This window comes from Planococcus citri, chromosome 1, assembly GCF_950023065.1.
Source record: "Planococcus citri chromosome 1, ihPlaCitr1.1, whole genome shotgun sequence".
Taxonomy (NCBI): domain Eukaryota; kingdom Metazoa; phylum Arthropoda; class Insecta; order Hemiptera; family Pseudococcidae; genus Planococcus; species Planococcus citri.
In genome coordinates, this window is record NC_088677.1 from 79,334,916 (window position 1) to 79,348,480 (window position 13,565).

The window sequence follows — 13,565 nt, forward strand, 5'->3', positions numbered from 1 at the left end:
TGAGCGCGAGCCCTAATCGAAGAATTAAATTTGGCTGCTCGTAAATTGGTTGTAAAGTATGGGTGATATGCTCTTTCAAGTCGAAATGTCAGCAGGATTTGAGTGGACGTGTTTGTAAAGAATTTTTCGCTAGTATGTAAAGAGAGTATGCAATTTATTTGACAAAAAGAAACTTACAGAATAAAGATGAATAATTATTGAATAAGAATTCTTAAAATGTAGGTAGCACGATTAATAATGTAAAAAGTAAAGCATGTATGAATTTTTATAATATGTACTCTTTTGAGTCGTGTGATGTTCAATTAGTGTTGATGGGCGCATGAATGCTTTCGGCAAATCCAACTCTGTGATTTTCTATGTCAAAAACGGTGTAATACTTCCTGAAGAAAACGTCTCCTAAAACCCATAAATTGTTGAAAAACCCCGCTGAAGCGAAACCAATCGCGCATTCTATCACGGAATTGTTTTCAAACTGTAAGAGATACAGAACGGTGATAAATTGATCACATAATTAAATAAAATGTTTAGTATTGAGGAAATATTTTCACATTAGGCTTACTTTGAAAGTGTAGTCTTCTCCTTTAAGTGTGTATTTTTTCCCACCGATTGCTAATGTGAAATTGGGAAACTTGGGGATATCTTCGCAATCGACCTGTGTGCATAAAAAACATACTTAGTATTATGAGTTTTCAAAAAAAGAGAGTTACCTAGTCCAGAAAAAAAATGTTGAAGGAAATCCAAAATATTCCCATTGGGACCTTTTTTATATTTTTACGGTTTCTAAATTTTCTTTAGGGTCCCAAAAAAGTATCAAGTCCTTCTACCTACTACCTATATTCTGAATAAGCCTAATATGGCCATGTCTTTTTTTTTTTCTCCACATTCTTGAATTTTTTCAGTTTTATATCATATTTTGAAGTGGGCACTTGAGGTATTTTTATTTGTAATTGACCGATTGAATTAGGGTTTGCATAGGTAATTATTTGCAATTACTTTACTAGTTGTCAGGTTAGCCTTTGTGACGTTATATATTGCTCGAATACTTGCTGCCGGTGCAAGAATGTGAGAAGTGCCAGTGTCAACCAAGGCAAACGCCTCTGAACCCACATCCATGATACGATCCCGACCAAATTGTAATGAAGCGCTATACCAGTAAAACAGAGTATCGTAGATGATTAAAATTTTTGAATTTGTATTACTCAATGAGTACTTTTGATGGGCATTACGAATTAAGTAATTACTTTTGAATTGGAATGAACCATGTACCGAACGGCAACTGCTCAGTTTCATTCACGTAATTCAACGGGCCCCGAAACTTCGATTCGTCTACACCACATAACGTTAATTCACCACCATCGGTATCCGAAATATTCCTAATTTTAAAACGAACGAATTAGACATTTCTTCTACATAGGTATATCAATATTGATTAGGAATAAATTATTGAAAACTGTCCGTGGCACCTTCATTTTCAGCTGTGCTTGATTTCTGGTAAGCTATTGGGGTGGACTCGTGTTATTAATTAAATAAATACAACCTAATTTTACCTACCTAGTAAAATAGAATGAAAATTTATTCTCTCTATTAACCTTCCGGCAAAGTTGTGTGATGATGTTATCGGATAGTTTGGAGTTATTATAACTTAATCCGACAAGACCTTCGTATGGACCTTTGGGAAATCGGTCTGTGATATTGACAACTTCTAGAAATTCGGTGTTGTTGAGTTCAACTCCGTCCAACTGTAACATCGTCGTAATTTTGGTTTTTGAATACATATGTACTTAATCAGGGGAATAGGTATTCCCAGGTAAAGTAGGAGAAATGGCTCTGTTCACAGATTTGGAAAATTATAATGGATTATTGTTGGGTACCTCCAAAAAAAATTTCGAACGGAATTTTCGCCCCCCCCCCTAACCCACCTTCGTTGGACAGTATAGGGTCATTTCACGTTAATTCGACCAAGAAGTGGAAGGGGGGTTTGGCGATTTTTTTGAAATTTTTCCTGTGGAAAGACCTTCCGAAGAGATGACCAATGGCGCAAATCGCAGCCCTTTAGCCCATTTTTAAAGGCAGCCAGGGGGTGTCAAAGTTTTCAGTGAAACTAAAATATAATCCATTTCAGCAGTGGATTACTCGATAACCGCGATACCTACCAAAATGGAACTTTTTCTCATAGTTAGGGGTTTTGAAAGGCTTTTTGATGTTATTATAAAAATCAGTGTTGCCACTTTTTTTCGTACAAAAAATTAGCGCAAAAAGTTTCAAAACGTAGTTTTCATATCGTTCCGACTTTCAAAAATTCTGAAAAAAATATATTACAGACAACTTTTTATGCTGAACATCATATTAAAAAATTGAGATGGCATTATGTCGCAAAGTCGATTTAAAAAAATTTTAAATTTGCGAAAAAATGTGATTTTTTGATTTAAAACTTGAAAAATTGTTTTGATTGGTGAAGTTGACCCATTTGACCCCTATTTTTACGTATCTGTTGAAAAAGTTGAAAAAACCCCTTCACTGGATGAAATGAACTTATCACAAAAAAATTAAATTTCGAAAAGATTCAAAAAAGAAACGAATTTTTAATTTTTTTGATGTAAGTGTAATTTTTATCAACTTTTTCATGAAATACGTCAGGAAAAGGTGAAAATAAGACAACTGAATAAATTTCACATTTTTTTGATGTTTGAAATTGAAAATTGAATTTTTTTGAATTTTTATTTTTTTGGTGAGGAGTTTATCTCATCGAGTGAAAGGTTTTTTTTTCAACTTTTTCAACAGATACGTATAAATAGCGGGCAAATGGGCCAGTTTCACCAATCAAAACTTTTTTTCATGTTTTAAATCAAAAAATCGCATTTTTTCGCAAATTTAAAATTTTTTTGAATCGACTTTGCGACATAATGTCATCCCAATTTTTTAATACATATGTTTTTCAGCATGAAAATTGAAAAGTTGTCCATAATGCCTATTTTTCAGAATATTTGAGTGGGAACGATATGAAAACTACGTTTTGAAACTTTTTGAGCTAATTTTTCGTATGAAAAAAAGTGGCAACACTGATTTTTATGATAACACCAAAAAGCCTTTCAAAACCCCTAAAAAAATCGCCGAATCCCCCTACCACTTTTTGGTCGAATTGACGTGGAATGACCCTAAAGCCAAAAAACGTATTTTTACGAAAAAATTCTGGTACCACGTTGAACGTATAGGGACAGCCTGAGCCTTTCAATACCATTTTTTAAAAAAATTTTATCATTGTGGTGGGGGTAAAATTAACAAAAGAATATTTTTGCAGCAGTTTCTTTTTATTTAAAAATCCCAACTTTTGTCAAAATTGCCAAAAAAGTACTGTTTTTTTTCTTTAACATTGTGGTAAAACACCCTTTTTTTTGACGTTATCAAAGAAGTCCTAATATTTTTCATTTTTTTCGTACCTTGTTATAAAAAAAACAGTTGTTTGCCAAAAATGTGAAAAATCAATATGAAACAGCTGATGTTTGTCCCCTTCAGTTTTGGGGGTCTGCAGCTCAACTCACGCCGATCTACGTAGTTTGGGTTGGGCCTCTTCTGGAACATCCAGAACATTATTCTATTGTATCGTGTACGTGGACTTACTGTTATTGTATCATTTGAACAAAATCCAGCTACTTCTCCCGTTCCATATGTTATTTCTTTTAGACAACTAGTCTTTGTTGGCAGTTTGTACGTTTTTGAGTTCTCGTGGTCATATAAATCAAGACTGCTATCTGTTAAAAAGAAATTTGAAAATTTTTATCATTTTCTCACGCACAGTGTAGACTGCAGTTATTACAAAAACGCTGCAGCTTTGCATTGGAAAACATTAGAAAGAAAGCTCGATTCAGTCGCTTCTTAAAGATTATTTTTTCTTACTTTTTTTACATCTCGAATCATTGCAGCTTTTTGAGAGTACCCATAGCTGGGAGGATCCTGTATCAAAAATCATTTGAAACTCTCGAGGTGGCGTTCCAATTGAAACAGGGCCGTAATACTCGCTCTGAAAAATAAATCCATCTTGAGAATCTATTTCATGTGATCAGTAAGCAGAAAGTTAACCATGCACAGGGGGCTAAAAGAATCGTCTGCCAAAATTGAAGGGTATGTAGATTAGGGTGAATAGCCCTAAAAAGAAGTCGGCGAATTTTGATCGAATTCGGTACAGATCTTCATTTTAAATTGGAAATTACCCCAAAAAATTTCTCAGCTTTGGAAGTACCGCTGGAGGGGAGATTTGAGCCCCCAAAGAGATAGTATTTTTAAAATATCGTGAAAATGGCCCAGTCTAGAATGACATCCAAGACCTGAGCGGTTAAAAATTAGAAAATGAGGAAAAAACGTCCCCAAGTCAAAATTGAATAATTGAATAACAAACCCAAAAAATGTGCTTTTGTGTTATTGTATTAATGCAAAATAAAAGATTATTTCGTGTTTCCATTTTTAAAATTATTATTCAATTTTCCAAGTTTTGAGCAAGGAATTTTCTCTCCTTTTTGATAACATCAAAATCCCTTAATCTTGGACACCCGGTAGGGAAGATAGGTAACAACTGTAGATAGATAAGACATTTTTAACATGTTTTTATCTCGTTGTGTTTGCTTATTTGCAATGCCACATTTGATAAACTCGGTAAATTTGAAAGGCTGGCAAATTATACATAATTATACTTCCCTATACGTAGAATATACCTAGAGGTAATTACTCACGATTGGATAGTATCGAAGATGAATAACCGATTCATTGGAACTTTTCATATTGTACTCGTACATTGATTCAATCTTGGTTGCAGGTAAAGCCATCTTTTTCAATGTTAACGGCGTCCTTGTCAATGGTATCCTAATATGTAAAAATTATGGAAAACTATTTGTTTTAGCTTCTACTTACATAAATTCATAGTTGAAAAATGAATTTAATTTACCGTAGACCACTCCCAGGAGAAGAAACATGTCTTGCGTGATATAATTGTAGAAAAAAGAACAATAGAAAATACTGTAACTTCATTTTCGATCAATGATTATTTTTTAAAACTTGAACGATAAAATACACGAACGACTGAATTCAATTTTTTCTGGGGTACTTTATTTATAAGGACTCTCTAATCTTTTTTTTTTTTTTTTTTTTTTTTTTCAAATCAGCTTGAAAATAATCGGTTTTGTTTCCTCGATGCGCATTTCCGAAAGGATAATGTTGCGATTGTGAATATTCAGGACAATACGATTTACTTACATCCTGTATTAAAATTAACGCTATCGAGGAATTTGCGCATTTTTTTTGGTAAAATTTATTTATTTCAACGTCCGGTTCAAGATTATTTGTCGGTGTTGGAATTTAGAGCGACATTCCATTATCTAGTTGTGGAAATTTTCTGATTAATGCAAACTTTCATCCTGTTTTACATACCGAAGATATCTATCTATCTACTATTGCGCAGCATGGATATTCTGTTTTGGATATTTTGACTGGACATTGGGAATGGGAAAATATGGCTAGAGGTCTTAAAACGGTTTAAAACCATCTCCAGTGGACCTGACAAGAAATGTTGACATTAGGTAGATATAAAGTATATTTCAGCTTTACTTCTTGATTGGCTGAAATTTCGTGGAATTTTCATCTTTCAAAAATCTGTTGGAAGGTCTAGAACAATTCAAAACGGTTCGAATTTGTTTTCAATCGATTCGGAGGTCAAAAATACCGAATACGTGACGTGCCAAATTTCAGCTTTCTAGGTCAACTGAGTCTGAATTTTGATTTTTTTTTTGCATACCTATTTAGTTTGAATTTGATTTCTTAAAATTCACCAAAAACTGTCTAATTTCATATTTTTAGTCCACTTAGTTCCTAAAATTTATTCGTGGAAACTGTAACTTTCAAAAATTTTCTAGATGCTCCAAAACGATCCAAAACTGCTTGAACTGCTTCTTTGATCGATTGAAGGTTGAATTAAATTTGTGGTGTGGGGGGGGGAGTAAATGGTTGTGAATTTGGAGTATAATCGGATATATTTTTATTTTTTTAAAAATATTTTGTCCAAAATTGATTTCTTAAATCCGCGAAATTCAAAAAAAGCACTCGAGGATCGAAAAATTTTGACTGATTGATTACTTTTTCATGCTCTTTTGTTGAATAGGTTTTGTTTGGATCCCACGTTATTTCGAGTTCGAATTCCTCACTTGTCAGGTGCCTTCAATGGTGCCCAAAAAATTGGGGACTTTGAAAAGAAAACTACCCATAATTCTTAGCAATGGCAATGTTATTACACAAGTTGTCGAGCCAAGTCAATAACTAATTGATATCTGTTGGTATCAAAAAAATTATCTAGTCATTTCCTGTTCTACTAAGTTTTCCAATTTTCAAAATGTTTTCATTGATTTTTCGTCAAGTACATACAAAAAAAGCTTATAATCATTGTAGCATCTGACCATTCGTTTTGTGCTTTTGGGCTCACTGCTCAATTTAAATGTACATAAAAAGCGAAACTGTGCCTTATTTTACATTTCTCTACCTACTTCTCATGTTTAATCATTTATTGTTGTTTGTTTTGTTTCAGGACTCCGAACATGAAAAATCTACCTACTTGTCGAATGGTTCGTGCAATCGCTATAACATACCAGCTACACACTACGCATTGTGATATTTTGGTAAGTTGTTTATGAGATTACGAGTATTTTTAAAAACAAATACTTACTTTCCATCCGAGCGTGACCGGAGAGATTATAATATGTACCTACTTGAGAGTGGTGAAGTGGCTCCCGAGAGCTTTCGGCTTGATATTCCTCAGCCCAATATTGTGAACTTAATTTACCTATTTTTCAGTATGTTGTTATACACACTCATAAGAGAACTTCCCATTAAAAATTGTCATTTCCCCCTCCCCTCGTATTTTCCTTTCAAAATGGCGTTTTTCAACTGTTCTTTGGATTCATTTTTGACTCCTAAACATCATATTTTTTTCGAAATTTTTGCTTTGTGACGTGGTGAAAAATTGGCGAAAACTTCTCGCAGGTGGGGTGGAATAAGAATTTTGGGAGTCTATAGAGCATTCAGCCACCCCTCCCCCACCTAAATTTTTATTATTTTCGAAACGAAGTTAGTTTAATGATATTTTGGTGTCGATGTCGTTTTCCTATGATTCGAACCCCCTGAGCACAAATACTGGGTCAGGTTTTATTGTACACTTACCCATACCCAAGCCCTCCAGATCCTCAGCCCCCCCTCAATTTCCATTATTTTTGAATTTGAGGTACTTTTACAATATTGGAGTCATTTTCAAATGAACCGAACCACACCTGATGAACGCAAATATCCCTATCGACCAAACTTGACGTTTTTATGCCACATAGATATCTGAATAGCATTTCACGATTTGCAAACGATTTATGCTATTCAGTTTCATATAATGATATCGTATGTATGTCTGACTATATCAACTATGTCACAGGTATATCTAGCGATATCTGCAACAATGTATTTCTCATCATAACTTTTCTAGATATTGTTTGGATATCGTGAAAAGGATATAGGTTTGGCGATATCTCTGGAATATCGTTTCTATATGAGGTGATTTTATGTAACAGAAACGATATCCTACAGATATCTGAGATATCCTAAGATATAGAACGATTTCTTCAACACGTTTTTTTTTTTGTATTCAGTAACTCATGCAATGTGTGTAGAGTATCATTCAAATCAAGATGGCTGAAAAGTGAAATTAATGGTTTGTTATATCTAAAGTGTTCTCGGAGGTGTTTCATAACTGTGTTCATTTTTTGTTCTTTATGGATCGTGAAATTGTTTTTAAAACATTTTATAAATCAGTGTATGTGTTTGTGTTGGATGATATATCCAAAATCATGAAAATTGTGCATTTTTGAATGGAATGAATGAAGCTACCAATACAAATTCCATTAGACTGTGATTTCATTTTCATTGAGGTACTTTGTTTAAATTGAACTCATTTTTTAAAGATATGTAGGTATGTGCCTCCTTTTTTTTTTAAAAAAATTAAAATTATAAACATGAGTGGTTCAAAACATTTAAACTCTCCTCTAAAGTTTTTTTTTTCGAAACGTGATTTTAAAAATTTGAATTATTTTCCAAACTTAGTTGTGACCAATTTTACTATCAAAACTCCAAAAATAACGCGTCATAATCATTCTTTTGTTATATGTATGTACTTAATGCGATCATTAGGCCAAATATTGTGATTGGTACCATACAAGAAATAAAAATAAATAAATGATTCGCCCCGGCACCCCCTCCCAGGGCCGGTGGTGCCCCTGCGTGAGGTTCTCTGGTTATTAGTGGCTTTTAGCGGTTTGAGAGTGAGGCATTCTTCATGTTTGAGCAAGATTTCAATATTTAAATCTTTCCCATAATTTTGTTCTTTATCGATTTAAAAAAATTGTGTCAGTACCTACCTATTAGTATTATACCTATACCTTTTTTGAAACAATTTCTGTGTAGTTTTCTAAATTTGTGTTTGTATTTATGTATAATTTCAACACAAACTATAAATGACGAATTTTTAAAATAATTCAGTTTTTAAAAACGCGTCATTACCTATAGCTGTTTTGAAATGTACATCGATATCTACACGATTTTGGAAATACTATTCAGGAATTACCTCGAAAAAAGATATAGCTACGATATCAATATCCAGCGATATCTATCAATATCCAGCGATATCCTCAGATGTAGACTGGATATCTCCAGATATAGAAAAACGATATAGGCTGGATATCTTAAAGATATTTGTGAGATATCTATGTGGTATATCCAAAGCAATACAATATCCCATGGATATATTTTATCAGATTTCACGATATCGTTGGAAATCGTTCAGATATACAAAGATTTACAACAATTTAGCGATATAGGCGGACATTTTCGCCATTGTATAGATATAGGAGCGACATGATATCGCTCTGCATAAGAGATGGAACGATATCGTTTGGTTGTTAGGGTATGACGTCAGATTTCGTTTCATTCTCACACTGCCCCTCCAGAGCTAAGTAAAAAACTTTGAAATATCGTTGAAATAATTTTATTAGCTGTAAAAGATATACCTTTAGATACTAGCTTAAATTACAAAGTGGTTTTATCAAGTTTATACTTAGTCTAATATAAAATTCTGAATGACTAGCTAGTTCATACATAAAACAACAAAAAACTTGTTCACGAATTGAATTGAATTAAAGTATACCTACACGCGTTACTATGTACTTTTTAAACTACCTAGTGAAACTCAGTTGAAGCTTTGAAAAAATTCTAGTGATTGTAGAAATTGAAAAAATGAACAATTTGAAGCTTCAAAGAGTTTGAAAAATGAATTTATGCTACTCAATTATTTTTACGAGTGAAACTGCTTTCTGCAAATCCAATTCTGTGATTTTCCAAATCATATACCGAGTAATATTTTCTGAGGAAAACATCTCCTAGGATCCATTTTACACTCCCTGTGCTGCGGAGTGGTGTCAAGGCCACAAGACATAGTATACCACCGGAATCATCTACAACCTGTTGGCAATTTTTAAAAAACGTTATGAATTGCTCACATTTTCAGTAAAACTCTGTACCATAGATAATGAGAAAAAATTAGACTACTGTTTTTTTTTTTTTGCAACTTCGTGGGAAAAAAATATTGAATGTGATCAGGTTTGGTCGGATACAAACTTTGATCTGGGTGATCTGATCAAATTGGATCCAGAAAATGTCCGGATTTGATTAGATCTGATCTGATCTGATCAAATGGGACTAAACAGCTGTGATCATGGTTGTGTTTATCCACATCCAAATTTTGAGCTAAGTGACACGACCAAATGGAATCTATAAAATGACAGGATCTTTTCTGATCCAATCTGATGTGATTGATCAGGTTTAATCCCATCCAAACTTTAATCTGGGTGACTCGATCAAATTGAATTCATGGAATGTCCGGATCTGATCTGATCTAATCAAATCTGATCAAAGAGGTTTGAACAGTTCTACTGATCATGATCAGTTCTGGTCACATCTCATTTTCAACCTTGATATTGTGATCTAATTCAGGGTATCTAACAGGTAGTGAAAGTAGTGAAAAAATCTAGTTCCTTATGAAAAGTAGTAAAACTTTGGAAAATATAATTTCGTGAATTTTCAAAAAATTTCACCCTCGCTTCGCTCGGCCATTATTATTTTTCTATTCAGGTCACTTTGGGTGTAATTTGAAAATAAGGCTTTCATATTTCAAAAATATCAAAAATCGGCCAAAAAAACAGATTTTTCTCATAAAAATAACATCGTTTTACTTTTCGAATCCCACATTTTCCCAAATTTCTGCCTCGTTGGGTTCAGTTCGATTTTTTTTTTCATTCCAGAATTTAAATGAAATTTCTAAAAAATGTCGCTCCCATTTAAAAAATACCAGAGCTCAAGAAAACGAACTATCACATCAAAAATTATCTTAAATAATTTGTCGAATAATGAATTTTCAAAAATTCTTTCTTTCGCTTCGCTGAGGCCAATTTTTTTTCTTGTTCAAAATTGAAATTTATAAAAAAAATATTTTCAAATTTGAAACATGCCAGTGCCAACAAAATCAACTTCTGCCATCAAAAGTGTGAATTCTGGACCCTTCGTTCGGCGTTCTTCATTGCTTTGAAATTTTATTATAAAATGCTACATTCGTATTCAAAGATGACATTCTCTGAAAGATACCAAAAAAGTTGGAAAAAGTTCTGGGGGGGGGGGGGCAAAGATTGTTTGGAAATGTTTTATATTTTTTAAAATGATAGGTAGTGAAAAAGTAGTGATTTTCGTCTGATAAATTCCGTTAGATACCCTGTAATTTGATCACTTCTATTTAGTTTTGATCAGATTTCATTACTGTCTTCTAGATTGGTATGATTTACATACATTTATATGTTCAGATCAGATTATTTTCCTGATCTGTTCAAACCTCTTTTTTCCAAGGTTTTCTTGGTGGTTTACCTTCAAAATGTAGTCTTCTCCTTCAAGAATGTAGTTCGTCTGGCCAATTTTGAGCATTATCTTGGGCAATTCACGAATGACGTTGCAATCAACCTGAAAGTTCGCATCTTGTATTAATTTTCAATAGATTTTCAAGGCAAATGAGGGAAGAGGGAGAGTTTAGAGAAATCGAAGGACTCATATTCCTGAATATAATTAATGAACAAAACAACTCCATTACCTGCAATGCACCTTTCAAGGTCGGTATTGATTTTGCATTTGCAGCTTTATAAATAGCCTGGATACTGGCTTCTGGACCCGAAATGTAGGATGCTCCAGAGTCAACAAGGGCTGCATCTGAACTCGAACTAACGATTTGCTCTTTAGCTTTACCATTTTGTAACGAAACACTGTGTAAAGTAAATGAGAGCATCGCGATGAATGAAAACTGATTAAATATTAGTCATAAAATAGGTACCTAACCTATACATTTGATGAGTATCGAGATGGAGTTACAAAACTTACGTTTCAATTCTGACGTTCCATTTACCTAATGGTTCTATTTCATTAACGTAAGTCAAAGAGCCTGTAAATTTTGATTCGTCTGCACCACATAACGTTATTTCTCCTCCATTGGCATCCGACGTATTTCTAGTGTGAAAATGAAAACAATAATAAAAAACCATTCATTCGATATTCGATAACGTAGGCTCACAACTGATTAAATATCACGAGTCATTTCATCCAAAAGTACATAAAAGCAACACCGTGCAAATTTTACAAAACGAAACAATTTCTTGAACCATTGTTTGTAAATTTGAAGTGTTTCTTGCTAATTTTATTTTATCCGAGTGTGATTTCAAGAAAGGGAATGTGGATATTGTATTACCTTTGTCATAACATTTGACCTTACCTATTTAAATAGATCGAAAATTTGTTCTCTTGTTTCGTAACTTTGCAAAGTTGTGTGATTATGTTATCCGCTGGTCTTTTAGGGTCATAACTTAATCCAATTAAACCATCGTATGGTCCTTTTGGTGTACCGGATATATTGGTGACTTCGAGAAATTGTGCGTTGTCCAGTTTCACTCCATCCATCTACAAAAATCATAAGTACCTAATTCGGTTTGTTCACAACTGGTATTTTTTTTTCAAATTGAAAGCTACATATTTTGATTGGCCCAACTTCAAATAGTGCTCTAGGTGCAATAGTTATTTATCTGATCAATGATCATGGCCAATATTTTTTCTTTGAAACGCGCGAGCTTTTATATTTTTGTTGCGATTTTTTATTATTTCATCATTTATGCTGCACTTACTGAAACTGTATCTGTTGAACAAAATCCAGCTACCTGCCCTCTCACGTACGTTATGTTTCTACATACGGATTCTGCTGCACGTTTATATGTTTTGGACAAATCGTGGTCGTATGGCTTGTGTTCATCTGTTGAAAAAATTACAAAATTGTGTACTATTTTCATCTGTTTTATGATTATTTGTGAGAATGAGCTGCAGTGTGTTGCAGTGAAAGTGCAGATATTCTTTGCTTACTTATTTTGCAAGTCGATGCTTTGCAGAGGTTTGAAAGTAGCCATGACTGAGAGGAGCCTGTATCAAAGAGCATTTGAAACTCTCGAGAAGGCGTTCCAATTGAAACTGGACCGAAGTATCGGAGCTGCAAAATATTTTCATGTATATTATCATCAATGAACTAAATAATTTGATCACTTGGTGTGCATAGATCTAAGTTTGTAACACTGAAGAACTCATCGGGCACCTCTCCTCTCCCCTATACCATCACTTTAGAGTTGATTAATTAATAAATTCGTCAATTACTTACGCCTCGCTGACTTTGTAAAAGAATATCCGTCTCACTAATCATCTTCTTCTCACGGGTGTACAATGATTTCATTTCCATCGAAGCTGAAGTCGACTTTTGCAGTGTTGAAGGCGCTTTTGTCAAAGATATCCTGATTTTAAAAAATTACAAAATAATTTTTTGAGATTTTTGCATTTATAATAAATTTTTAAAATATTCATATTTTGTATACTTACCTTATGCCATTTCCAGGAGTAGAAACATGTCTCATATGGTACATTTTGACAAAAAATAACAACAGGAAACACGATAACTTCATTTTTAAAGAGATTATTTTCAAAATGCGAAGTATTTGCTTAGATAAATCGACTATGTTGAATATTTTTTTCACAGTGATGGAATATTTTTCATGATTGCATATTTATAGTGCTCTCGTAATCTTTTTTTTAAATCCATTTTAAAATTATCTGCGAGTTTCCGAAATGACGATTTGGGTAAAGTTTCATTATTGCGTATTTTTTTTCTAAAATGAAAATTAATTAATACATTTCCTATTTCAACATCCGATTGATACGAGCTATTTCCTGTGATTATCTGCAATATTTTTGCGTTTAAAATTTGCTAGATTGGTAGATATGTGTCCTGTTGTTGTGAAAATGTACAGGATGGACGTTTGTTGTAATCCGGGTTCATGATCATGAAGTTGAGCGGGATATTGACTCATGTGATTGTGTTTTTGCGATGTAACCAATTTCAGCAGTCTGTCTTCCATACTTTATCA

General features: G+C 33.4%; 2 protein-coding genes across 2 annotated transcripts; both read right to left on the reverse strand.

The window, feature by feature from the left end:
- Nucleotides 1-137: 137 nt before the first annotated feature.
- On the reverse strand, nucleotides 138-5,094 carry LOC135835310 (uncharacterized). Its single transcript, XM_065349501.1, has 9 exons — nucleotides 4,937-5,094; nucleotides 4,725-4,854; nucleotides 3,895-4,018; nucleotides 3,619-3,749; nucleotides 1,552-1,739; nucleotides 1,242-1,373; nucleotides 994-1,144; nucleotides 560-652; nucleotides 138-472 (listed from the first exon to the last, which is right to left on the reverse strand). Exons 1-9 carry the CDS (start codon nucleotides 5,017-5,019, stop codon nucleotides 299-301), a joined length of 1,206 nt encoding a protein of 401 aa, XP_065205573.1. The 5' UTR covers nucleotides 5,020-5,094; the 3' UTR covers nucleotides 138-298.
- A 3,951-nt stretch (nucleotides 5,095-9,045) lies between these two features.
- Nucleotides 9,046-13,173, reverse strand: LOC135835315 (lysosomal aspartic protease-like). The gene is made up of 9 exons (XM_065349510.1): nucleotides 13,021-13,173; nucleotides 12,806-12,935; nucleotides 12,517-12,640; nucleotides 12,285-12,409; nucleotides 11,879-12,063; nucleotides 11,491-11,616; nucleotides 11,207-11,375; nucleotides 10,987-11,079; nucleotides 9,046-9,534 (listed from the first exon to the last, which is right to left on the reverse strand). The coding sequence occupies exons 1-9, from the start codon at nucleotides 13,101-13,103 to the stop codon at nucleotides 9,358-9,360; spliced, it is 1,212 nt and encodes a 403-aa protein (XP_065205582.1). The 5' UTR covers nucleotides 13,104-13,173; the 3' UTR covers nucleotides 9,046-9,357.
- Between the last annotated feature and the right edge of the window lie 392 nt (nucleotides 13,174-13,565).

Bases quoted from the DNA above. Each gene is read 5' to 3' on its own strand.
- LOC135835315 (XM_065349510.1), bottom strand. From the start codon at position 13,103: ATGAAGTTATCGTGTTTCCTGTTGTTATTTTTTGTCAAAATGTACCAT. The intron at 12,936-13,020 runs GTAAGTATACAA...TTTTAAAATCAG, and splicing joins ACTCCTGGAAATGGCATAAG to GATATCTTTGACAAAAGCGC. The intron at 11,617-11,878 runs GTAAGGTCAAAT...TTTTCACACTAG, and splicing joins TTTTCGATCTATTTAAATAG to AAATACGTCGGATGCCAATG.
- LOC135835310 (XM_065349501.1), bottom strand. From the start codon at position 5,019: ATGAAGTTACAGTATTTTCTATTGTTCTTTTTTCTACAATTATATCAC. The intron at 4,855-4,936 runs GTAAATTAAATT...TTTACATATTAG, and splicing joins TCTCCTGGGAGTGGTCTACG to GATACCATTGACAAGGACGC. The intron at 653-993 runs GTAATTGCAAAT...TTATGCACACAG, and splicing joins CTAACCTGACAACTAGTAAA to GTCGATTGCGAAGATATCCC.